Below are 27695 nucleotides of genomic sequence, written 5' to 3'. Positions count from 1 at the left end.
GAAATTCAAGTGCTTCTTCCTTGCCATCTATAGCCTAGACTTCTCCGTAGTCCACTTGCCCATTTTACTCTGGCTATTACATTTAAGCATAAAACGCTGATTTGTATTAATTTGTGTGCAATTGATAGATTTTCACATCTGATATTTTCAGTCACCGCACTCCCTCTGTTTGTTAGCTTCCCAAGTGGACTACTTACTTTGACTTGCGGTTAAATTTAACACGGAACTCTATGGAGAGTTCGGCCAATTTGTGGCCTAACTAAAATTGGCCATGATGTAATGCATCTTTAAATGGATCTGGCCTTTGATTGGTCGCCCAGATCTCGCTATGGTTTAAATCCTTCGTGCACGTGCTATTACCATTAACTACATCGTACACAGCAATCTATGGAATTTGCGGCACGTTTGATCTGGCGCGAAAGTTAAACTCTCAGTGGTGTGTATGGACGTACATTTAGGGCGTCTTACTACCATGCTTGGTACTTGCGGTAATTTGGATTGATTGGGGGTGTGGGGGTGTGTGTGTGTGACGTGTTTGGTGTGTGGTTGTGAGGTGAGGAAAGTCAATCTCTTTGCATATATTGTTTGTTGTAGTACTAATTTTGGTAGTTGTAGGTCAATTATTTATTGGTGATATTTGGTGAGTGTGATGGGTGTAAGTGGGTGGGGTGGGTGTGAATGTGTGTTGCAGTTGTGTAAATGTGAGTGGCAGTTTGTATGAGCGAGCAAGGAAGGTTATTTGCATTTTAAGTGTCTTTGTTTAAATTTGTCAATTTATATTTATATGCCATTTATTATTTAGCTTATGTATTTTTATATGTGCAACGTATAGGTAATTCAGCCTTTGGCTGCGAAGTGCATTTCTTCTAATAAACCTTGAATAAAAAAAAAAATAATAATAAACAAGTATGATTGCCAGTGTGTTTTAGAGACCAAAGTCCCGGGGTAAAGTTCTGCTTAAAAGTCAAAATACATAGTCGGATTTTTTACTCGGGCTTTTGCGATCAATAAACTGGTAGATTCCAAAATCAGAATTGTTCAATATTAAGTGAGCAATTAAAATTATGCAAGTTGCATTCAATATAACTTTTATTGTCACTAATCATCTAATTATATAAACTCTTTATGACCATTTTACTATTGAACACTTTAATTCAAATAAACATCAGTATAATTTTGAGTTCAACGGAATGCGTTCATCATTATTAATAATAACATATATTTTTATCAATATTCGACTATAGCATAGTCTATCTATAGCCATTCTCAAAGCATAGTCGAGCACTATCACAAACAGATAGGGGGCAAGGGTATCGCCCTGTAGAACTCCGGCTAGGATGTCAAACAGCTCAGTTTCTCCATCAGGGGAGCTCACTTTGGCTCTGGTTTTCTTTTATGTCCTTCCAATAGCATTCACAATCTGTTTTGGTATCCCATAGGCTATGACGATATGTAGCATCTTGCCTCGGTGAATAGTATCGAAGGCTTTGCTGAAGTCAATGAATGTTATTATAGCTGGTAGATTTTTGGCCTTTGCTCCTTCCATTATCCTTCTACTAGAGCCAGTATGTGGCTGACAGTTGTTCTTCCCACTCTGAAACCATTCTGGTTATTTCTCAAAAGTCTATCAACTTCGGGTCTTATCCTGTTGAGTATCTTCCTATTGAAGGTTTGGCTACTATTGAGGATAGGCTGATGCCACGGTAGTTACCTCCTTGACTTAGGTTTCCTGACTTCGGTATTTGGATTATATTTAGAATAGACCATTGATCAGACATTCCTTCTTTCAGCAATGCATCATTGCAAAATCCTAGCACCAGGTCATCCAGGTCACATCTCTTTAAGACTTTGGTGGGATGCCGTCTTCTCCACTACTCTTTCCTTCTGCTATTGCTGTCTTCGCCTTTGTATATTCTTCATGGCTAAAAGGACCAACCTCAATCGTGAAATCATCTGTGATGGGCTCTATTATATCATCTTCCCCCTCTATATCTGGGGAACTTCCTAGCAGATCTTTGAAATGATGATACCAGTTGTTAACCCTTTCCATCTGAGTAGGCCTATCTCCTTTCAGCTGGCCTCTCATTGACGATTTTCTTCCTGTTATGTCATTAATCAGTCTCCAATAGATCATCCTCTATTGCCTGATTATAGGCTCCTGCTAATTCAGACTTTGCCTGATTATAACTGAGCCTGTTGTCTTCGGTTGTGCTTATATATAGATAAATATAAATATATAGATATAAAGAACGCGTTATGTTTCCCTCGGGTTTTCCCTTATCGATGCCGTATGTGTATTTATATTCTGGGCCGCAAACGCTATCCCTATAACCATGATAACCCTAACCCTAAAGGTATTAGGGTATTGAGGCCCATTATGGTTGCAGAAAGAAATTAAGCATCCCGTTATACTATAATGACCATTGCCAGGCCCGTACGCAGGGGGGGGGGGTGCGACCGCACCTCCCCAAATTTGCAAAAGTATACAAAAAGTCCAAAAATTTAAGAATTTGCGAGCGTAGCGAGCAAAAAAATCAGGTTTTTTACGGTTTTTTGGTCAAAAAAGGTCCAAATTTTGGGGGAAAAGTCCACTTTTTACAAAATCGCCCCCCCTTTGGAAAAAAGTCCACTTTTTCAAAATCAGCACCCCCAAAAAAAAATCCTGCGCACGGGCCTGACCATTGCCCTTGGTCGACTTTCATGATACACATCCGCCCAGAACCCATTTGTGTTATTGAACACCTACATTACACAGATAAATGAGACAAGATTTCCTTTTACTAGGCATAGTTAGCGCACCACAATTCCAGTAATCATGGTTGGTAATGTAATGTGAAGATACAGGCAGTCACGATGGCCGTTTTTGAGACAACAATTTAATTTAAAATTTTAGACATTTAAAATGTTACAAATGTCATAAAGTTTTGTGATTTACTTTATTTATTTATTTATTTATTTATTTATTTATTTATTTATTTATTTATTTATTTATTTATTTATTTATTTATTTATTTATTTATTGACCCTTAAGGGATCTAAAATGAGCGTTTATTGCGTTTCGACAGTATTTTTGTGGGACATGAGAGCACCTCGGACCTATCGAATTGCATTCTGAATACGAAGCATGTCTTTCTGATATCAAATAATTTTCATTTTTGAAAATCACTATATAATACAAATTTTATGACAAATTATAAAAATTTGATATTTTTCAAATTTTGATATATAACAGTCCTCGAAGTAAATTATATAAATCTAATGATATATTCTTAAAGTGTATGTAGCAGGGAGGAAAAGCCGACGGTCAATTGAAAATTTTGACCTTTCATATTGAAGATATGGATTTTTTCCCCAAAAGACCTAATTTTTGTTGGTGTTCTGGGGAAAAAAATCCATATCTTCAATACGAAAGGTCAAAATTTTCAATTGATCGTCGGCTTTTCATCCCACCTATATACACTTTAAGTATAAATCATCAGATTTATAAAGTTTACTTCAAGTACTGTTAAATATCAAAAATATCAATTTTAATGATTTGCCATAAAATGTGTATTAAATTGCGAATTTCAAAAATCAAAATTATTTGATATCAGAATGACATTCTTCGTATTCAGAATGCAATTCGATATGTCTGATGTGCTCTGATGTCCCAAAATAAATACTGTCCAAACGTACCCCAGCCCTTAAGGGAGCAACAAGATGAGTCTTTATACATTTCAGGTCAAATGTCAGTCAGGGGTTATAATTTGAGCCCGGGATATCAGAGGTGCTGAAATTCTACCGAAACAGATGGGTATCGCACACCGGGGGGTCACTCCCATTGTGGCCTGTACACCATCCGCGATAATGAAAACGCGTAAAAGGGTAGTTTTTGTGGGTAGGCACGATACGCGCGTATCGTGTTTAGGGTGTCAAAAACATGAACAATTGGGGAAAAGGGTAGCAAAATTGCAATATTGCTGTTACGCGGAAATGAAATTTAGGGTATGAAATTCAAGTTGATGCAAGGAGTAAAATCCCTGTTTAGGGTGTGAAAACAGGCACGTGTTACCTGTTTAGGGTATCGTTTTAGCAAAGGGTTAAATGCTTGTTTAGGGTGCTTTTCAAAGGTTGATTATCGCGGATGGTGTGCAGGCCACAATGGGAGTGACCCCCCGGGATCGCACAACAGTTGCGCAGTATAAATGTTTAGAAGAGCCCCGAAGTCCTGGCTGACCATTCCAGTATCAAGGGTCAAAGGTCTATTACAGGAAAAGACCACTCCATCAAATAATAAAAATCCCTTTAAAAAGGGATGCGTCTGGTCCAGAGAAAAGATTGGATGCGTTGTGGTCATGGAAACAGACTTGACGAATCAGGATCCAAGTACTAGTATATTCTCATGACTTTTTATTAATCGACATAAATATAAAAATGAATATAGTTGGTGGTATTTAAATAATTTTTGAGAATTATTACTTTTTATTGTTGATGGTATTGGACATATGTACTCAAGTGATATGTACTCATGATAGCGACACTGTTTCATCTCGTTGACCCCATATAACCTGACCCCGAATGACCTCTGTTGATGACATTGATTAATTAATTATTTATTTAACTGACTACTCTTTCTTCTTTAAAAGGTTAATATTATAATGCAACCCTGGCACAAAATGGTATAATCCTAGTTGCGGCATGATAGTGGTACTGTAAATTCTGTTTCACCCCGTTGACCTCCATATGACCTTTGACCCCGGATGACTTATGATTGATAACCTTTGACCTCGGATGGAATTAATTAATTTATTAATTATTAATTAATTAATTAATTATTTAATTAATTTTTTAATTAATTAATTTTTGTAATATAATTAGAGAACAAAAATAGTTTCAAATTATACTATTTCATATCATTCCCGGGATATCATTAAGTTTGGAGGAACATTATTACAAAAATTACAGCAATATATTGTAATACATTAATATTATGGCAACACACGACTATGTTCATATAATCTTCTCATTTATTATATTGTACTTTCTAGCGTTGACCTATGAACCTATTATGGCCACAATTCTTCCTACTAAATTTATGACACCATAAGCCGCCTTACCCTAAAGAGTCATAAAAGGCTGGTCGGTCAAATCCCATCTCTGCCTCAGTCTCTGTCTTAGTATCAATGATCACATCTTCAGCTGAGTTATAACAGATAACTTCTAGAATGTGTCACTGGAACTCCTTGGGGATTTAATCCCGACACTAAATGCATCTGGCCCCTTGGGGCCAGACGCGAAAAGATGGCGAAAAAAACCGGGAGAAAACTATAAATGACACTACTTGGGAATCGGCGGATCGTTTTATATTATTTACATTATAAAGCTGTGTATACAAGTCGACCTGTTCTACATCTACCAGGATACTCAGTAAAGTTGCCAAAAGGCAATATCTGACTGAGAAAACAATACTGACACCGGTCATCAGACACGGATCAAAAACTGACAAATAATAAAATTACACTTAAGGCGATTTAATACCCTGATTTTCATCAGTACCCATCTTCTTTTTTTTGTTGCAAATTTATGAAGTATATAAATATGTTCATCATCTCATGTCCTGAACTTATAAAATATCTCTACATACAAAGTGGTTTTAAACCATTTTAGAAAATCATTTTAGCCCTATATATTTTTTTTGTTTACTGTATCCTGGTAACTGAGATGTGTGTTTCATAACAAACCATAATTTATTCTATTGAACATGTCCAAGTAGAATACATGAATAGAATACATTAAATCCTTTGTTATACTATCTATAGAAATGTACTCACTGATTATAACACTGAATAAATTAAATCCCCCCTAATCTCTTCCACATAGACAATTCAATACTACACTATGTATGTATCTTCTATAATATGTTGTTGTTAGGAAAAGAGATTAAAAAAGGCTATAAGGTCATCAAAGGTCATGTTATAGGTCAATTGGTTCAGGTCAAATTCAGGCATCCATTTTGAATACATGTGATAGTCTGTGGATATCATACATGTCATAATGAGGCATCAATTTTGATATTTTGTCTGTTACTGGATATATAATGGAAATGTGTGAGGTGGATATACTAAAATACCTTGGGATGTAAATGGTGACTACAATTTAGATTGCCTAGTTGAGTTGGATTGGGCAAATAAATATAAAATAGTTACCAAAATCACAAAAATGAAGCTTACGGAAAACTACCTAATATGGTGGTATAGGTGACAAAAAATACAATCTTTTCCAAGATTGCTGTAGTGTGGTTGTGGTAACCTGTTACCTATGGCTTAATTAAGTTTCAGTGACATAGTGTCGCAAGTTCAAAATACAAAATATAGCTCGACATTGAAAATAGAAGCATTTTAACCGGTTCGTTTTTTGATAGTTGTGGAGCACCAAGTTCATAAATTCATAAAAGAAATCAGGGACCACTTATTCCCATTTTACATATCAATATTATTTCCCTAATGTGTTAGCAACACATATCCAAAATTTTACGAAATCCGTTGATAGTAAGCTTTCCAAAATGAAGTGAATTTAAATCATCAGTGATGTACCTCCTTTTGGCTTCTATCTTCAAAAGCATGTAAGCTAAATTGATCCCGATGCCACCAATAAAACGAGAAGATTTGCCCCTTCATTTTGCATACCACTTTGTCCAATTTTTTTTTGTAATTTCTTCACAAAATGCAAAAAAATGCAAAAAAAAATAAATGGGTGTAGTACCCCCTTAAAGCTACTTAAACTTACAAAAAGAACCGCACTACTTAAGGGCTGGGGTATGAACGTTTGGACAGTATTTATTTTGGGACATTAGAGCACATCAGACATATCGAATTGCATTCTGAATATGAAGAATGTCATTCTGATATCAAATAATTTTGATTTTTGAAATTGCAATTAAATACACATTTTATGGCAAATCATTAAAAATTGATATTTTTGATATTTAACAGTACTTGAAGTAAACTTTATAAATCTGATGATTTATACTTAAAGTGTATGTAGGTGGGATGAAAAGCCGACGATCAATTGAAAATTTTGACCTTTCGTATTGAAGATATGGATTTTTTCCCAAAACACCACACAAAAAAAAGGTCTTTTGGGAAAAAATCCATATCTTCAATATGAAAGGTCAAAATTTTCAATTGACCGTCGGCTTTTCCTCCCTGCTACATACACTTTAAGAATATATCATTAGATGTATATATACTTCGAGGACTGTTATATATCAAAAATTTGAAAAATATCAATTTTTATAATTTGTCATAAAATTTGTATTATATTGTGATTTAAAAAAATGAAAATTATTTGATATCAGAAAGACATGCTTCGTATTCAGAATGCAATGCGATAGGTCTGAGGTGCTCTCATGTCCCACAAAAAATACTGTCGAAACGCAATAAACGCTCATTTTGGATCCCTTAATCAATACTTTTGATTTTAAGACCAGATGTAAACGATTCCAGTTTGTTACAATCGAGTAATGATGAGGGTAATGAATTCCAGTCCAGTGTGGTGCGCGGGAAGAAGCTGAACTTATATACGTCTGTTAAAATATGTTAGAAATGTAGATATAAACGGAATGAGATATGAAGTAAAAGGAAGCATTACGACAAGGAGATGCAACAATTCTGCCAAAAGCAACCATATAATTGAGCTAAGTAATATATAGCAATATATATACATCAAATTTGATGTATAAACTATTCTTTAACCCTAGAAATGTAGAGCTACTGAGCTATATTTTGTAACACGAACTACGAAGAGGGAGTTGTTGCGACCCCCCTTAATTTGAATTATAAACGTCATATACCATTATATTTGGTACTAATGTACGTATAGCTATGGGTCTCCTCTATCCAGTGATACCAAAATAAATACAAACATTCCCCACATAATGATAATGTCGCTATGACGTCATAATGTGAGTGCGCCCGTGCAATTTTGGAAAATTCTGGCAATGTACAAAAGTATAGGCAAAATTGATTTTCGGCTACAAATTCTACAAAAATGCTATTTTCATCGAATTTTCTCCAAATATAAAAGGAAACTAATATTTTCACTTAAACTAACAAGTAAAAAAGCTTAAAAAGTCAGTAGCTCATGAAATAATTTAACAAGAGCGAAATGAAAATCATTGGGGCCTCACCAACCCCTCTCTATGGTCATTTTGATGACCGGTCCTACCCCGGGTAAGGTGCTGGGATGAAAATATATCACCAAAATGAGCGCAAAGGTATCTAAGATTAGCTTAGGTCGTTTGGGCGTACACGGATAAAAACTCTTAGAGGGGTGGTACAACCATGCAATCTTCGTTTGGTAAAGAAATCGACATGTTGACTGGATTGGCATGCTCCAGGTGTATATTAATAATATAATACTAATAATAGATTGTCATACAACAGATACATATGTAATTAATAACGTGGGTGCACTACAGCTTCGAAGTGTTATCATATTTTCGATGTTAGTCACGGGAAAGTGTGCATCCTTGCCGCCTTGTGGCCTATTTTATGGTTCAATGACTATTGGTGTATCTCTTAGGCCAAAAAAAAAAAAAAAACAAGTTTGTTTCCTGTAGCGCGCATTTCGTTTTTGACGGCTTTTTGCGTGTTTTTTAAGATTTTTTTCACTTTTGAAAAAAAACCGGGAAAAAAAAATCGCAAAAAATAATATAAAACACTGGAGTAAACATCACACATTTTTTTAATACTTTTTTAATCTGCAGGTTGAAAGGGGATCATAAATATTCTTGAACATGAAGAAATATGATTTTTTTGTGTGTCGGAGAGACCCACTGTAAATTTCTATTCCCATTTTCAGCAAAAAAGGTTTTTTTTTTTTTCATTTGAAGACATGGATTATAAAAATAAAATAAAATACCGCATTTCGCATTTGACTTTTTTGACCTGCTACAGGAAACAAACATTTTTTTGGCCTTATCGGTAAAATAATTGTTCAATAAGTATCCGTTATTCAATCTATTTCAATTTATATTTAATTTTATAACGGCTGTTTGTTGACGGAAAATCAATTATATTTGATGTCGAATGTCTGGTGGAATATTGATTTTGCGTCATCAAACATTTATTAGAAATTATTACAAAAAATAATATGACTGGAAATAGAATGTGAATTAATTAAATAACGAAATAGACGGGGAGCCAACACCACTGCCTTCGGCTTCGCATCCCCCACAACTAACCAAAACCAAATTTCAAGATGCTCCCATTAACAGTGGCCTTAAGTTCATAGATGTCAATCAAAGGTCAACACAAGGGTCAAATGTCAAACTTATTCAAATTGTTCGCAATGTAAGATAAAGTCCCGGGGATAAGTCCAATAGGGAAGAAGATACTTCGTAATCGTTACTGACTAAATCCGATCATGTGAGGTCAACCCACATAATGAAGCCTATAGGCCTATTTAACCATAGACGTATTTTGCGGTGTTTCCTATAGGTAACGAAACATTAGGCCCTACTTGATTGTTTTTACATGCCGAACAATTTGAGGCCATTTCCCGGAGGCCATTTTCGTTGAAATCGGAGTAATTTTAGTTTCTAACCCCTGTGTGGAAAAAAAATTAAGCACCTTTTTGCTTAGTAACTCGAGAACGGTATGTCGCAGCTGTTCTGATGATCCTTTAGATCACAGAGGAATACTTTCAAACATTTGAGCAAGTTTGAAGTTTGCCCATGTGTTGAAGTTAGATTGACCCTATGCGCTTAGCGCACTTTTAATTTGGGATCATCTTGAAGGAACCAGATTGGAACCTGAAACAGTTGGTTTGGGTTACGGTCTTGGTCAGTGATGCTGGCTCCCTGACTAAGATGTTGCATCGAACTTGAACATCGAATAAAGTATGAAGCAGGCCTTATAGTCGTTTCATGATCACGGAGTGAGATTACTTATCAGTGAAATATGTATTGGTATTTGCAATTATTGGTTTTAGATTGGTTTTAGATAGACTGACTTGTTCACGTACGTGTGGAATATCATTGTTATATTTGTCTTATACACTTGATCATCATTACATAAGATTGTGCAATTTGTGCTTATATCAACATTGACGATTAATGCAAACAGTCGGACCCACAGTGTCTGTTTCGTTATTGTCTTACACTATGGGAAGAGACCACCATCATTTTGATTCAATTGGAACGATATTTCAGTGATGATTTCAGCCAATTTTTTCAATAAGTCGTGGCGCTACATTAAGCAAGACAAGTCAATACATTGGGGCAAAGATCTCTCGTAAATATCATGTAATCTTTTGGATGATATAATTACTATTGAATAAAGAACTAACAGCAGGAGTAAAAAAATGGCGAGCTGGCAAATGATCTTGTCTCTCTTTATAATATTTCAAATATACCTGACCATCGGCATGATTGGATTTCACTATCTGGAGAACGACAATGAAGGTGAAGTACGAAAAGACACTAAAAATTTGAAGGAGCAAATTCTAGCTAATTTTACTTGCTTGACAAGTGAGGATCTGGAGACACTTATTTCTTCTATTTCGAATGCACTTAGTAATGGAATAGACCCGTCCAATAATGTGAGTAGTCCGTCTAATTGGGGATACGAGAGTGCCTATTTTTTCTCCGGGACAGTTATTACGACAATAGGTGAGTTCATTTTCGGTACTCATTTCAGATTCATTAAAGGGGTACTACACCCCTGGCCAATTTTGTGCCTATGTTTTGCATTTTTCTCAAAAAATTATAGCGCATAGGTGAAAAATAAGATAGGCCTATATATCAGTATTATAGGGGCAAGTACTACAACTACTGCACTGAAAATTCAGCACCTCAAGGCAAGATGTTATAGATTAATTGTTCAAATATTGGTTTTCCCTCATTTTTGACTGTAACTCCACAACTGTTGTCTGTGCTGAAATAAAATATCCAGTGCAGTAGTTGTAGTCCTTGCCCCTATAATATACATATCTTACTTGCCACCAATGCACTATAATTTTCGAGAAAAATGCAAAATTAGGCACAAAATTGGACAGGGTGTAGTACCCCCTTAACTTAATACTAATGTTTTATCACACATCACAAATGATAATCATAAAATAAAACTCCGTCGATTTTATATAGGGTCTGTTTTCCCCTCTCATTATTAGTATCTATAAAAGTCTTATAAAATCACGTTAAGGGATATATGCCTTAAGGTGGTACTTCCCTTCCGAGTTTTCAAAATAATTTATATAAACTATAGCTGTTTCTATACATGTATTCCGTTCAATAGTGTGACCAGAGACTATACAAATCTAGAGCTCCACTGAACCTTAATGAATAAACCAACCATAGATAAACTATAGTCTGATCAGTACTTAAAGCCCGGAACAAGTTGTTCAGTTTATTTTCCAAAATTAAAAGAACCACTTTTTAGCGGGTAGTAGGCCTACATTACTATACTATACACCCCCTGAGAAAATGACCTATCGATGGCCCTGATTGTATGTTCCAAAGAGACAACTCCGATCTTGCAATATTTTGACATTGTTATGCAAATTAGGAATGGCACTGTTGATCATAATTCCTGCAGTAATTTTTCAAGCTTTAGAAGGATGGACGTACTCATGAAGCCTTAGTATTGCAGCTGAATTTGTTAAAGTATTGAAATACATTATGGCACAATCAAGAATAATGTTCTTTTGGTCATTGTCCGTACAGTAAGTAACCAGAAATTTCCATTTAACATGTTTCTTATTCCAGGATATGGTCACATATCACCGAACACAAAATATGGTCGTTCTTTCTGCATCGTATACGCCCTCATCGGTATCCCCATATGTGGAATCCTACTCTCAGCACTTGGTGAACAACTCAACAAATTGAAAAACAAAGTCATGGCCAAAATTTACAAACAATTTGAGAAGATATGGCAACGTAAGGCAGTCAGTATTTTGACACTGTTTTGTACAGGAATGGCACTATTTATCGTAATTCCTGCATTAATTTTCCAAGCTGTAGAAGGATGGACGTACCACGAAGCCTGGTATTACTGCTTTATAACGTTAACCACTATTGGATTTGGAGACTTCGTTCCAGGTAAGTTTAAATTAGTACGCACTCCACGCAGTGATCGTTACACTGTGTCGACACCAGGTAAATAATAATTTTGTACAGGCGTGAAACTAACCAATAGAAATACGCCCTGCAGCGAATCACGTGGAATTATAATCACACCGTCAATTGCCAATTAATAAAATAAGCTGAATTTATAGGCCCTACTCCGTCGCTGAGCGATGAGCGATTGGTATTTGACCAATAGGGTAGCTCGTTTTTTTACAACGCAACAAAAGGAGTTTTATCTCATTGGCCGACCAATCGATATCACTCGGCGAGGTAGTATAGAGTTGTCTTTCCTATTGCCAATATCATTTCATCATACCCGCATTGAGAAAGGTGCATAGAACCTACTACATGCCGTCAGCTAATATCGAACGAAATCTAACACTTACTACTAAAAACACGTTTTTTTTTCATTACGTCAACACATGACGCAATTCAAACAAAGATATCGATAATGACGTCAGTCAAGAGCCTAGGCAGGATGATAGGAAACCACGTGACCAAATCCAATACTAAATCGCAATATTTGAAACGACCGAATGTTAATATTTGGATATGGGTAGAAAACCATAAATATATCCTGTTATTTTTGATCTCTATAAAAAGCTTTTGTTAGGCTTGCACTTGAATATATGTGTTAAAAGAATATGTAAGCTTTAGTATGATGCAATGTAGCTGAATGTATCGATCAATAAAATAATACAAAGTAACAACCCCGGGGAACAAAAATCACAAGGCAAGGTTATTGTCCCATTTATTAATAGGATTTGACTATGTTAGTGCCAATTGGAACGACAAGTCTATACTACATCGCCGAGTGATATCGAGTGGTCGGCCAATGAGATGGATCTCCTTTTGTTGCGTTGTCAAAAGCGAGCTACCTTATTGTTCAAATACTAATCGCTCGTTGCTCAGCGACGGAGTAGGGCTTATACTAATTGGCAATTGACGGTGTGATTACAATTCCACGTGATTCGCTGCAGGGCGTATTTCTATTGGTTAGTTTCATGCCTGTACAAAATAATAATTTACCTGGTGTTGACACAGTGCACTGTATATACCAGAGCTGAGAATATAGACGAATCTAAATTCACGCATTCCTACACCTGACTAGCAGCCTTTAGTTGGGTAGCCGTCGGCTACAATGCACCCAAAATGTGAAATGATTCGGCCTTGGCGGAAATTTTAAACTGCATTTCATCACCCGTTTTACACTTTAATACATTATAATCGGATTAACTACACGCGGTATCTATGCATTGATGTACTTGCGAACAACAGGACTATGTATGAATAGATGCGATGGGATTACCTGCGGAATTATCTGTACTATATATATTATTCTATTAACCCTCCTCGTCCTTGCATCTTCTCTAGGTGTTAGGCGGCTTTTATTTGCATAATTGGACGCTCAAAACACCAGGTTGGTGCTAGCGGCTACCCAAAGATGTCCGACCAAATCCTGACCATGACTTGGCTCGTTGGATTCGTCTATACCTATCCCACATCAATATTATATCATTATTGATTGAGATGTATAATGCACCATTTTTGCCACCATTGGCAATTACTGTCACACTTGGTCACCATGGTCACAGCCTGAGTACAAAACAAACCTTGAACCAGTTGACACGATGGACAATACGTCACCAACGGCTTTTAGTTGTTAAAACTATGAATTCAGTACATGACTTGATTTTACTTCATTTTTTTTGCTATAAACAAAAAGTGAAGCGGCAAATAAAACCAAAGCCTCATTATACCCTATTTTCTTGACATTAAGTTTTTATCTCTTGTCTTTTTACTTCAGGTCAAAACCCAGACATAGTATATCCAGCTATTTACAAGATTATGACTTACTATTGGATTATCCTTGGGCTAGTATATCTTGCGATGATAATTCAAGACATATCAGACGCCCTGACGTCACAAGTTGAAAAGACGCAACCGAAAGGCGAGGATGAGACAAAGGTTAATGGGCACTCCAACGTAACTGTCCAGAACGAAGTGTTAACAGGATATGATGAGACTGTACTGGATGAGAAACCCATACTTTATGTAAAGAATGCAGACGCCAAATCATGACCACAGCCAGTATACTGAAAAGGATAGGAACTCTGTAGATAAATATCATCAAATTTAAGTATTAATTTAATTGCAAAATTATTACACATGTTGCAATTCCGAATTTGTAATATGTTATCAAAAACAACATTTTGAAAGACGACGGGAAAAAAATTCAACGACGGAAACGTTTATAATATAATCACAAAGTTGAACAAAATAGAAAATTGTGCTGCACAGCAGTCTCATGTTGTTCTGCCTTTGCATTGAAATGTATAGGAAGACCACTCGCTATGTAGAAGGTCACTTCGAGACTTACTGTCTATAAGCTGTTATGGCAGCGCGCGTATTTATAAAAGGGCATTTATAAATATAACCGAAGTACGCTGACAGCTATATGGCGACGACGAATGCCACGCGATTATGATGATGACGAATCACGAAGATGATGACGACGATGACAATGACAATGATGATGATCACTGTGAAAACGACGATAATGAAGACAACGAAGATGACGCTGACGATGACAATGACGATGATGATGATGATGATAAAATAATATCGAAAATTGTGTAAAGTGATAGAAACAGCTGCTTCACTCCAACAAAATATGTTGTTTTTTCGCAAAGAAACGATAAGAGCAGAGAAGAATTGTAATGAAATGCAGAAAACTTGAAGGGATAACTGGAAGCATTTTAGACCTGCTGTGACCGGTAACTGAACACCAAGAAAACTGATTGCAAATAGCAAGTGACAAAAAGTGGTTGGGTGTCTTTAATTTTCAGCTCTGAGACAGAACTTAAAAGTCATTTTATACAAACAGATTCTCATGCTCTGAAAGACCATCTGGATGCTGGTTTTAAATTTTTTTAAAGTTAAAATGCATTGGGTTGCTAAGTTTATAGGAGATGAGGTAGAACTTATTGAATGACCCTCGTATACGAAGAATATCCATTGAAGATAATACGCATACACTTTCATTACAGTAGAATAGGAATCTGAAAAGGTTTTTGTCAGAAAACTTGGTTTTGTTGTTAGCATGGTTACCAAGGCCATCTTTTGTTAGAATTAATTAAGTATAGGATGGAACTCCAATTGAAACTGATCGCTTTATGAAATTTCGAAATATTTGTAAAGATATGAAATGGAAAACTTAAGGGCTGGGGTATGAACGTTTGGACAGTATTTATTGTGGGACATTAGAGCACATCAGACATATCGAATTGCATTCTGAATACGAAGAATGTCATTCTGATATCAAATAATTTTGATTTTTGAAATTCGCAATTTAATACACATTTTATGGCAAATCATTAAAATTGATATTTTTGATATTTAACAGTACTTGAAGTAAACTTTATAAATCTGATGATTTATACTTAAAGTGTATGTAGGTGGGATGAAAAGCCGACGATCAATTGAAAATTTTGACATTTCGTATTGAAGATTTTTACCCAAAACACCAAAAAAAATTAGGTCTTTTTGGGAAAAAAATCCATATCTTCAATATGAAAGGTCAAAATTTTCAATTGACCGTCGGCTTTTCCTTCCTGCTACATACACTTTAAGAATATGTCATTAGATTTATATAATTTACTTCAAGGACTGTTATATATCAAAAAAATTTATAATTTGTCAAATTTTTATAATTTGTCATAAAATTTGTATTATATTGTGATTTTCAAAAAATGAAAATTATTTGATATCAGAAATACATGCTTTGTATTCAGAATGCAATTCGATAGGTCTGAGGTGCTCTCATATCCCACAAAAAAATACTGTCGAAACGCAATAAACGCTCATTTTGGAACCCTTAAAGCGAATATTAAAATGTTCATTGTTTATGTGGAATAGTAACACTATTATGTCTATAAACGATATCTCATTACTAGTATGATCTCGTTATTATTTCAGTTTGTCACATTGTGACCCTTTAAAGGGTATTTTAGCCCAAGTATATCTTCCTCTGCATTATATAATGCCGTGATATATAATTTCACTTGCTGAAATTTCTGTTAATACCAGTTGCACGACTAACCTTTTGAACTTTGCACACGCTTCCAGTTGTCCAAACATAAAACCCGGAAAATTAAAGTACCGTACTACTATACTGAAAAGTGAGAGTACATTATATTACAAACTGCATTGGTATAATGGTATGATAGTTCCGGGAAGCTCCTACATAGCAACATGGCGGGCTGGAAAACAATCCTTATTCTCTTCGTCGTCTTTCATATTTATCTAATCATCGGCATGCTCGCTTTTCATTCTTTGGAAACAACAAATGAGGACAACGTAAGGGAAGATACCAGGAATCTAAAGGAAGAAATTTTGACAAATTTTACGTGTTTGACAAGCGCAGATTTGGAGTTGATAGCCACTGTAACCAAAGCTATCGACAACGGCGTAGACCCGTCCTATAATGTGACAAGTCCGTCTAACTGGGAATATCATAGTGCCTATTTCTTTTCTGGAACCGTTATTACAACAATTGGTGAGTAGGCATGTTATTTTAAATATCTTGATTTGATAAAGGGTCATTTTTATTGATTCGGAAGTAATTTTTTTACTTATTCAAGCAGCCATGCTCAATCGGTAAGACGCTTTCCCGGGCGCGAGTTCGAGCCCCCGGTATTATAAAAATGTTAAATAAATGTTGGTATTTTATACAGTGCTCATACCTTTGGGCGGCGCTCAATGGACAGTATTCATAACAGCTCCCCATTTCACACTTGGGTGGAGAGGAGTAATCGAGATAAAGTGCCTTACTCATGGGCTCAACACGATGGCGTCGCCAGGGCTCGAACCCGCGCTCGGCCACCGTGCTCCCTGTTTTTTCTCGTAGACAAATTGAGCTGAATTGCAATTCTTTTGGGCAAGGACCGGAACTCAACTGCTATTATTCTCGGCGAGTACCCGCTAGTCCGAAGGTCCGCTAGTCCGAAGATTCGCTAGTCCGAAGGTTCGCTAGTCCGAACACGTATTTCAATGGAGGACGTGACGGTCGCTAATCCGAATTGGCAGAAAGGTTCGCTAGTCCGAAAAAAAGGTTCGCTAGTCCGAAGGTTCGCTAGTCCGAAGGTTCGCTAGTCCGAATTTATTAAAAGGTTCGCTAGTCCGAATTGTTAATCAGGTTCGCTAATCCGAATCAAAAAAGGTGCTCTAGTCCGAATTTTAAATAAGGTCCGCTAGTCCGAATTTTATATAAGGTTCGCTAGTCCGAATGATAAATAAGGCCCGCTAGTCCGAATTCTAAAAAAGGTCCGCTAGTCCGAATTTTCTTTAAAGAACCTGATCAGCGCCACCATACACCGGTCTCAAAATGTATTGGAGGTGTTTGATCAAATATAGCGTGTTACCTGATAGGTGCATACAGGTTCACAACATTGTTCATGTTTTGCATTGTTTCTTTAAAAGTAATGATGGCAAGTACATAAAGTATACATTTTCAGAAAGGAAACAATGCAAGTAACCCAATAAGTTTCTATATAAATCGATGAAAACTGTATATTTATGTTCTAAAGACACAAAAAATATACATGGTATAGATGTTGCCATTTTTCTAAAGTATTTGAATATTTATTCCTTTTAAAAATAACTGATGTAGGTTTTGCAGAATGAATGAAATTGCAATCAAATATACGGCGAGTACCCGCTAGTCCGAAGGACCGCTAGTCCGAAAGTTCGCTAGTCCGAAGGTTCGCTAATCCGAACACGTATTTCAATGGAGGACGTGACGGTCGCTAGTCCGAATTTGCAAAAAGGTTCGCTAGTCCGAAAAAAAGGTTCACTAGTCCGAAGGTTCGCTAGTCCGAAGGTTCGCTAGTCCGAATTTATTAAAAGGTTCGCTAGTCCGAATTGTTAATCAGGTTCGCTAATTCGAATAAAAAAAAAGGTGCTCTAGTCCGAATTTTAAATAAGGTCCGCTAGTCCGAATTTTATATAAGGTTCGCTAGTCCGAATGATAAATAAGGCCCGCTAGTCCTAATTCTAAATAAGGTCCGCTAGTCCGAATTTTCTTTAAAGAACCTGATCAGCGCCACCATACACCGGTCTCAAAATGTATTGGAGGTGTTTGATCAAATATAGCGTGTTACCTGAGTAGGTGCACACAGGTTCACAACATTGTTCATGTTTTGCATTGTTTCTTTAAAAGTAATGATGGCAAGTACATAAAAGTATACATTTTCAGAAAGGAAACAATGCAAGTAACCCAATAAGTTTCCAAATCGATGAAAACTGTATATTTAGGTTCTAAAGACACAAAAAGTATACATGGTATAGATGCTGTTTTTCTAAAGTATTTGAATATTTATTCCTTTTAAAAATTACTGATGTAGGTTTTGCAGAATGAATGAAATTGCAATCAAATATACACCATCGCCTCAATGGTAATGGAAATAATTCAAAACAACAACGAGAGCTAGGCCTATTATGAATGTCTAAAATACAAACTTTTCTATTTATTTTATTTCTTCATTGATTACTTTCTCTATAAATCCTTCTTCCTTTAATTATTTCTTTCTTTCTTTCCTTCTTTCTTTCTTTCTTTCTTTCTTTCTTTCTTTCTTCCTTCCTTCTTTCCTTCGTTTGTTTGTTTCTTTCTTTCTTTCTTTCTTAAATTCGGACTAGCGGACCTTATTTAAAATTCGGACTAGCGAACCTTATTTATAATTCGGACTAGCGAACCCTAAATCAAATTCGGAATAGCGGACATGATTTTAAATTCGGACTAGCGAACCTTATAATATAATTCGGACGAGCGAGCCTTATTTAAAATTCGGACTAGCGGACCTTATTTAGAATTCGGAATAGAGAACCTTCGGACTAGCGGACCTTCGGACTAGCGAACCTTCGGACTAGCGAACCTTCGGACTGGCGGGCCTTCGGACTAGCGGGCTGTAACCAAATATACACCATCGCCTCAATGGTAATGGAAATAATTCAAAACAACAACGAGAGCTAGGCCTATTATGAATGTGTAAAATACAAACTTTTCTATTTATTTTATTTCTTCATTGATTACTTTCTCTATAAATCCTTCTTCCTTTAATTCATTCATTCTTTCTTTCTTTCTTTCTTTCTTTATTTCTTTCTTTTTTCTTTCTTTCTTTCTTTCTTTCTTTCTTTCTTAAATTTGGACAAGCGGACCTTATTTAAAATTCGGACTAGCGAACCTTATTTATAATTCGGACTAGCGAACCCTAAATCAAATTCGAATTAGCGGACATGATTTTAAATTCGGACTAGCGAACCTTGTTAAAAATTCGGACTAGCGGACCTTATTTAGAATTCGGAATAAAGAGCCTTCGGACTAGCGGACCTTCGGACTAGCGAACCTTCGGACTAGCGAACCTTCGGACTAGCGAACCTTCGGACTGGCGGGCCTTCGGACTAGCGGGCTGTAACCTTATTCTCTTGGTTACCCGTACGAGAACCCGGGGTGCTGATACTGGTATGGTTTGTTGTGATATGAATAGCCCGTATGAATAGGGTCTGCGCTTCCAGTAGTGGCAATTCCCTGATTGCAGCTCAAATTTGGCAAGCAGTCAAGTTAGCTCAGTAGATACACAAAGAGTTATACACATAGTGCATTGGTGTATGACCCAGTCTCTGTTTGCAAAACATTTCTTTCCCTAACTTGACATACATTTTTGATTTGAAAAATTTAAAAGCCTGTGAATAGAGGAATCTTTCTCTTTTTTCTACCCTCCCTTCTCAAAAACATTTTTCTTTGGTCAAAAATAAACACATTTTCCAAAATATAATTTTTTTTGCACTTTTCAACATGTTAAGGGCGTACTACACCCATATACTGGTTTGATTGGTCTAAATAAATATTTTTTCATTTATAGCTAGGCGATATATGCACGGATCATGTGAAATAAAAAAAATATGAAAAAAAGAAGAAAAAAAGTGCTTTTAAACAATTGTAGTAAGTCATTTTAGCCCTATATATATTTTGTTTACTGTATCCTAGTTACTCAGATGCGTGTTTCATAACAAACCATGATTTATTCTATTCAGCATGTTCAAGTAGGGTACATGAATAGAATACATTAAATCCTTTGTTATACTCGAGTGGTGCATGCAAAATATATAAACACTTACACAATGGATGTATAGTCATTAGTCAATAATATTATAATGTGTTGTTAGGAGAAGAAAAGGCTATTAGGTCACCGTATGTCAGGTTATAGGTCAATTGGTTCAGGTCAAATTTAAGCATCAATTTTGAATACACATATGTGAGAGTTTGTGATATCATGAGGAATAATTTTGATATTCTGTCTTTAACTGGATATATATCGAGAAGTGCAAGGTGGATATACTAATATACCTTGGGATGTAAATGGTGAGTACAATTTAGAATGCCTAGTTGAGATGGATTTCACAAATAAATATAAAATAGTTACCAAAATCACAAACGTTAAGCTTACGGAAAACTACCCAATATGGTGGTATAGGTGACAAGAAATACAATTTTTTTCAACATTGCTGTAGTATGGTTGTGGTAACCTGTTACCTGTGGCTTAATTAAGTTTCAGGGAAATAATGTCGCAAGTTAAAAATACAAAATATAGCTCAACATTGAAAATAGAAGCATTTTAACCAGTGCCTTTTTTGATAGTTGTGGAGCACCAAGTTCATGAAGTCATAAAAGAAATCAGGAACCACTTATTCCCATTTTACATATCAACTTTATTTCCCTAACGTGTTAGCAACACATATCCAAAATTTTAACGAAATCCGTTGATAGTAAGCTTTCCAAAATGAAGTGAATTTAAATCATCAGTGATGTACCACCTTTTGGCTTCTACTTTTAAAAGCATGTAAGCTACGTTGATACCGATGCCACCAATAAAACGAGAAGATTTGCCCCTTCATTTTGCATACCACTTTGTCCAATTTTTATTTGTAATTTCTTCACAAAATGCAAAAAAAATCAATGGGTGTAGTACCCCCTTAAATACATACATTAATACAAAAACGTTCTCGATATGAGCGTGATCAATGTTTTTATTGATTAAATTGTTATGTAAATTTTATATGTCTTGTAACTCGGTCAGCCATGCAATCATCTTTCAATATAAAACAATGATTCATTGCCATGAATTTTGTCATGAATGGGGGTTTCTATATTAAACCGGTTACCGGTGTTTCAAAAATGGTAAAATCACTATGTGTGATGCTCTAGTAGTTCTTTAGTTGCCAAGAAGAGATATGGCCAGCATCAGAGATTGATTGATTGAATTACGGTCAGCATCCAGCCTCTTAATAATCTATTGTGGCCACATCAAATCATGATCAAATCAATCATACCAGACCGTTTTGTACATTACCTGTATGGGATGTTGATCATTTTTGGAATTTGTGATTATTTTTGACCAAGGAAATTGGTTTTGGCAATGGAACAACTTTGGGAGGGTAGAAAAACAACTCCTATATTCTCAGAATTTTGATTTTTTCAAATCAACAAAATAAATGTCAAGTTATGCAGAGAAATGTTTTGTAATTTTCTTTTGAACCCCGTATCATTATGCTGCATTATGTTTTTCAGTAGTGGCACCATCATTTCGTTTGGAAGGGGTGGAAAGAGGAGAGATTTTGAAGGGCGAAATTCGAAAGTTTTCCTAAAATGTGGTATTCTTTGCCACAAAAGTGGACATTCCCCGAATTTATATTTCACCAGGGGCACCCTCCCGTCAAAACGAACAGGGCCGGATTTACCATTGGGCCAGATGGGCCCGGGCCCCCAATATCACCCTCTGCATCCTTTTTAGCCCGAAAAACACCATGTTTTGGGCCAAAATAAGGTAAAATTGCACAATTCTGCGCGCTTCGCGCGTACCAGCACAGTATATAGCAAAATTCATCTTTATTGTGGCTAAAATAGTCTGATATTGATTTTTTTGCACGCTTCGCGCGAAAATGTCCTGGTAAAATCTATGCTCGTCTGCCTCTAAATTGTAATGCTCCCGCTGCCACTGTCGATCTTATACCTAAACCAAAACTTGGCCACTTGTGTGCACATGCCTTCCTCACAGTGAGTTTGGGGGCCTCCAAATTTTGGCCTGGCCCAGGGCCCCCAAAAAGGTAAATCCGGCCCTGAAAACGAAGATCTTTGTATCAATTTTTAGCTTCTTTTGTCTTCCCAGGTTATGGTCACATTTCTCCAAGCACAAGAACTGGACAATCATTTTGCATCGTCTATGCTCTCATCGGCATACCAATATGTGGCTTTCTGCTATCAGCTCTTGCAGTCCAATTCAATAAACTAAAGAAGAACGCCATGGATAAAGTTTATAGCCAATTTCACATAATTGAGAAGAATTCACAGCGGAAAGCAATCAGTGTTTTTGTCCTGATCGTGGTACAACTTGCATTATTCATTGTAATTCCTGCGATAATTTTCAAAGCTATTGAAGGATGGACGTATCATGAAGCCTGGTACTATTGTTTCATATCGCTGACGACTATTGGGTTCGGAGACTTCGTTGCAGGTAAAGTTGCGTCTAGGCATGGTCCTCTCTTCAAGAAGGTGTGAATATTATGGTACTCACCCGTGGTTCAATTCCTGGCGGCTGCAACTGCAGCTGGAGATTGGAAAAAAATCTGAATTTAATTGGCAGAATATGTAGATTAAATCCAAACTTGGTGCATATAGAAACATGATTCATGGTGCATAGCGTAACATGATTCAACAAATATGAAAGTAACCCGTCCTTCGGAGGGGACGTTATGCCGTCTGTTTCGTGCACAGAGAGCCATAAAAGCGCATGCAACAAGCTCACAATAAGCATGATAAGTATCGAGAGTAGGGTATTAGCCACTGACTGTCTCAATCAGGTAACTGTCACGAGAACTGTAGGTTGCTGTCATGACAATGCCGGAGCTCGAAGGCAGTTATCTGATTCTGTCAATTGCCATTAGCCTTTTAGAGAAATGGCGGACACAATAGGATGGCGCTGCACGAAGTGGGTCAAGTCTTTTTAATTTGCCTGGTTTTACCCAGATTGAAGACTGCCCTCCTTTTGTGTACGCCATACTAAAACCGAAAAGGCTAATGGTCCCCAATTGAAATAAGCCGCCCTTTGGAGGAATCGATGACTTATTTAGTGCAAGAAGGCTGCATTATTATTATTATGTTTGTTGCTGGAAATGTTGAATGGTAGTTTTGATATTAATATTGAAATTTGAAAGTATAGTAAGAATAATATCGATCATAATCATAGTTTCTTCTTTATTCCACTCTTTAAGATTAAAACCAATTTCAGCATTTCCTGACTTAATACGTCCATAATATCCTGCAGCCGTTTTTCATAGCGAGGCATTGAAAATATTAATTAGAAAAACGACTTACCTTGACTAATTAATAGTTAATGATAAATTGAAAATTCATCGTCCAAGAAAATAATTAAAAATGCTGTAAAATGACCGAAAAAATAATCATTGATTGATGTCTTATATGTCACGGATGTAGTGAACAATGGTCGTGACAATTCGAAAAAGGCGACTTTGTCATGTATTGTAACGCACATAACAAATTGTTGTTTCATCGTAAAAACAATTTGTTACACAACTAATTTGCATGACAAGCTCATCTGTGATAGTGAAAAAAGGTGTTATATTCCCGACAGCTAACAATATATTACTATGTTGCTTAGTTTTATTAACGTGGAAAATTACTTTTTTTCAGCATTTTATTAAATTAAGACACTTTTCATGACTAATTAATATTTTCTATGTATAGGATATAATATGATCAATTCTGATTTTATTTAAATGAAATTATCTGTCACCAATATTAATTGACCTTTGCGGTAAATCCCATTAGCCTTTGCGAGTACACCTGAGATGTCGTTATTTGACGTCATGCCGACTTGCAATGCGTAACGATGTTCGATAAACGATGTACGTATCGGCGCAGATCGGCGTGACGTCAAATGACGACCTCTTAGGTGTACTCGCAAAGGCTTATAGGATTTACCGAAAAGGTCAGTTACTAGATTTCAATACTTATGGACACATTTGTCAACAGCTTCTACTTACATCCAAGAACGCCTTGTGATTCTTGGATTAAGATATTTGTTATGCTTATCCAAACGACACAAGAGATACTTCCCAAATGCTGCTGCTAGTTTTGAAGTAATCTTTGCAACTGAAATGTTAGAAATTATTTATGACACAAATGATAAAATGATAACACCCGATTACCTTCACCGTTTCTTGTTCTTTTTTCTTCTTCTAAAACATTTTACAGGCCAAAATCCAGACATAAACTACCCAAAGATCTACAAGATCATAATATTTTATTGGATCATCCTAGGGCTAGTGTTTCTTGCCATTATTATTGAAGATATCTCAGACGCAATGTCTTCGCATGTAGAGAAAATACAAGGGAAACTCAGTAAAACAAAGCTTCAAGGAAAATATCTGATAATGTGCTCGGCCTCAAGAAACCAAAGCCACAAAAGCCTATCATTATTAATATCATTATTGTATTACATCTGTATCTTTCTAATTGATTGATGATTGACAAAATAAAATATGAATGAATGAATGAATGAATATGAATGAATGAATGAATGAATGAATGAATGAATGAATGAATGAAAAGCCTTGGCTTACAGATGGGCTTACAGATTGGCTTACAAATGTACTCAAATAAATTATGTGATGAAAAGAGAGAGATTAAGCAACAAAAGGTTACAGACAACTCCAAAAACAGATACAACTTCCTGCATAGAGAGATCGAAAGGCAGTCAAAACAGTGTAAGGACATCTGGATCAATAATTTATGCAAGGAAGTAGATGCTACCAAGCCTCCTAAACGGACGAAAAGTGTAAAAGACAAAGCAGGAAATGTTCTCACCGATGAGGAAATAATCAAGGATAGGTGGGGAGAAAATTATTCTGACTTATATAACATGCAAGGTCCAACTGACTCAAGTGTTCTTCAGACATTACCCAGCACTCAATCCAGCGATCCAAAATCCAGACATCAACTACCCAAAGATCTACAAGATCATAATATTTTGTTGGATCATCCTAGGACTAGTGTTTCTAGCCATTATTATTGAAGATATCTCAGACGCAATGTCTTCGCATGTAGAGAAAATACAAGGGAAACCGAAGATGGAGATCAAAGATCTTGAAGACAAAGAACGCTCGGAGGAGGCACATCATGTACATGGTGAAAAAACCAAATCTGCTAAAAATTACGGTACAATTGGTGACGAAACAAAGACAGAAGATATGGCGAATCTGACCAGTTAAACTGTGGTTTTTAAATTATTTATTCACAGGACAAGCAAGTCACTTGTCAGTATACATTCTTATTCTGATTAACTTAAAAGAACCAGCGTAGGCCGTCGATCTAAATATGGACTATTATAATATATCGCATTGTGAAAAGAAGTTGAGTTTTGGATATCCTTGGTTTTTTGTATATAATAAGAAAATGGTTTACTTACCCCAAACTTTCCACGTAGTCTTGACTCAATGTTCGTTGATATTACTCCAATTTGGCGATTTTAGGGAGTGTTCATAAATACTTTGGTGGGGGGGTGGAAAATATTGGGGGATCAAAAATATTTTGGGTCCTAAAAAGGGGGGGGATCAAAAAAAAATTCAGACCTTAATAGGGGGATCAAAAAAATTTGAGGGTAAAATTCCGGAGTAAAATGTACGAGATGGCATGTACATTCCACAATTTTTGCCCGCTTCGCGCGCATGAATGTTAAGTATTCAATTTTGTAATCTCAAGCTACAAATCAACAAAATGTGTGCACTTTATAATTAGGGTTATAACTCCAATAAGTAATAACTCCAAACGGTAATTTTAGCTAATGAGTTAATGACCATAGGGGTAGATCCCGGGGATGGGATAAATCCCCCAATATTTTGATAGGGGATGGTCCATACAATCATCCCCCAAAGTTGATGCCTGTATGGGTTTCTAACCAAAATTAACCCCATATTTGGTCATTTTAAAATAAAAAGTGCCAATTTTTTTGCGCTTCGTGCAAATTAATTCCAGTTTTGTACTATATTTCACCAGTTTAGCTTCAAAATAAATTTGTGCGGTTCGCGCGCATTTGTACCATAAACTTATTTTGTCGCCAAAAGGTGCTGGATTCACTGGACTTCAAGAAATTTTCTCCAACCCCAATGTCAAAAATAAATCTATGCTGGGGACTGTTAATAATGATGTATATTTTTGGTTTCTTTTTTAGGACATGAAAGGGGGGGGGGATCAAAAAAATTTTAGACCATAAAAAGGGGGGATCAAAAAAAATCCACCCTTTTTTAGGGGGGATCAAAATAATTTTGACGTCCGACGTTCAAACTTTTCCAACCACCCCCACCAAAGTATTTATGAACACTCCCTTAGTTCATTACTTACATTTGACCACAATGTTTGCCCACCGAATTGTGCATATATTCCAGAATATGGCGACCTGTTCACGTTAAACACAACATCACATCGTAGAGGGGTGACACTAAATTCACAGGTTTTCTTCTAGCAATTCAAACTTATATGACAAATTTGGTTTGCGAAATAGAATTTGAGGCAAGATATTAGATGACTATGAAACCTCGAACTCACCTCTCGATAAAGGTTGGCAAATAACAGTTACCATAGGGTATTAAATAAAAGGCACTAAATTCAATGCCAACGTGACCCATGGGTGCCGCCATACCAAGACCACCAAGTGATCAGTAGATGTGCTACAATGCTAAGAGGTAGGAATTTTTCAGACAAATATCATCAAAATTGCTGAAAATTTAATGTGCAACTTAATTAAAAATTGGGAGATTCTGTTTTTTAGTATGTTTTCAAGAACTAAATTTGGAAAGTTTTGGTCGACGGAAAAAAGTTATCGACGGAAACTCTTACAATACCGTATTCACTCGATAGTTAGCACATGTGCTTACTATCGAGGGCTTTTGAAAACGTGCAAAAACGAAAAAAAATGAACAGCGCCATCCACAAAAGTGACAAAAGTGTAAAGGGTTTTGAGCAAATCATCGATACACATAGCTATATACGAACAATTAAACCTACAAATTTGTGTGTTAACTACATTAGCTCAGTTGGTAAAGCGACAGAATTTGAATCATCTTAAGAAGAGCGAACTGAGTTCGAGGCTCGTTATAAACTTTTCCGTTGCTTTATTTTTATTTTGGGGTTTGAGCTTTTCTTGATAAATTTAATCTTTGTTTTTCATTGTTTTTTATTTGCTTTATTTTGTTTTGTTTTTTCTTTTCTTTTCCTTTTCTCCTTTTTTGTTCTATTCATACTGGGGTCATGGGTTATTTATTCAAAACATACCTATATACGAACAATTCAACCTGCAAATGTATGTCTTAACCCCATTAGCTCAGTTTGGAAAACGCCGGACTTCGAGACTCGGTGAAGTTCAAATCTGTTCAGTATTTCACTATTTAGATTTTTTTCTCTGCCATGTTTGTTTTACAGGTCTTTTTTTAACTACGAATATAGGCCTACATTTGA

At 36.1% G+C, this 27695-nt stretch overlaps 2 protein-coding genes across 2 annotated transcripts; both read left to right on the top strand.

The window, feature by feature from the left end:
• Positions 1-10244: 10244 nt before the first annotated feature.
• LOC140157003 (potassium channel subfamily K member 10-like) lies at positions 10245-14229 on the top strand. Its single transcript, XM_072180060.1, has 3 exons — positions 10245-10651; positions 11747-12082; positions 13917-14229. Exons 1-3 carry the CDS (start codon positions 10345-10347, stop codon positions 14189-14191), a joined length of 918 nt encoding a protein of 305 aa, XP_072036161.1. The 5' UTR covers positions 10245-10344; the 3' UTR covers positions 14192-14229.
• A 2069-nt stretch (positions 14230-16298) lies between these two features.
• LOC140156986 (potassium channel subfamily K member 10-like) lies at positions 16299-25453 on the top strand. The gene is made up of 4 exons (XM_072180038.1): positions 16299-16667; positions 22333-22677; positions 24438-24584; positions 25230-25453. The coding sequence occupies exons 1-4, from the start codon at positions 16364-16366 to the stop codon at positions 25451-25453; spliced, it is 1020 nt and encodes a 339-aa protein (XP_072036139.1). The 5' UTR covers positions 16299-16363.
• The last annotated feature ends 2242 nt before the right edge of the window (positions 25454-27695 follow it).

This window comes from Amphiura filiformis, chromosome 1 (genome assembly GCF_039555335.1).
Source record: "Amphiura filiformis chromosome 1, Afil_fr2py, whole genome shotgun sequence".
In the NCBI taxonomy this organism is placed as follows: Eukaryota; Metazoa; Echinodermata; class Ophiuroidea; order Amphilepidida; family Amphiuridae; genus Amphiura; species Amphiura filiformis.
This window is presented reverse-complemented; position numbering and strand designations above follow the sequence as displayed.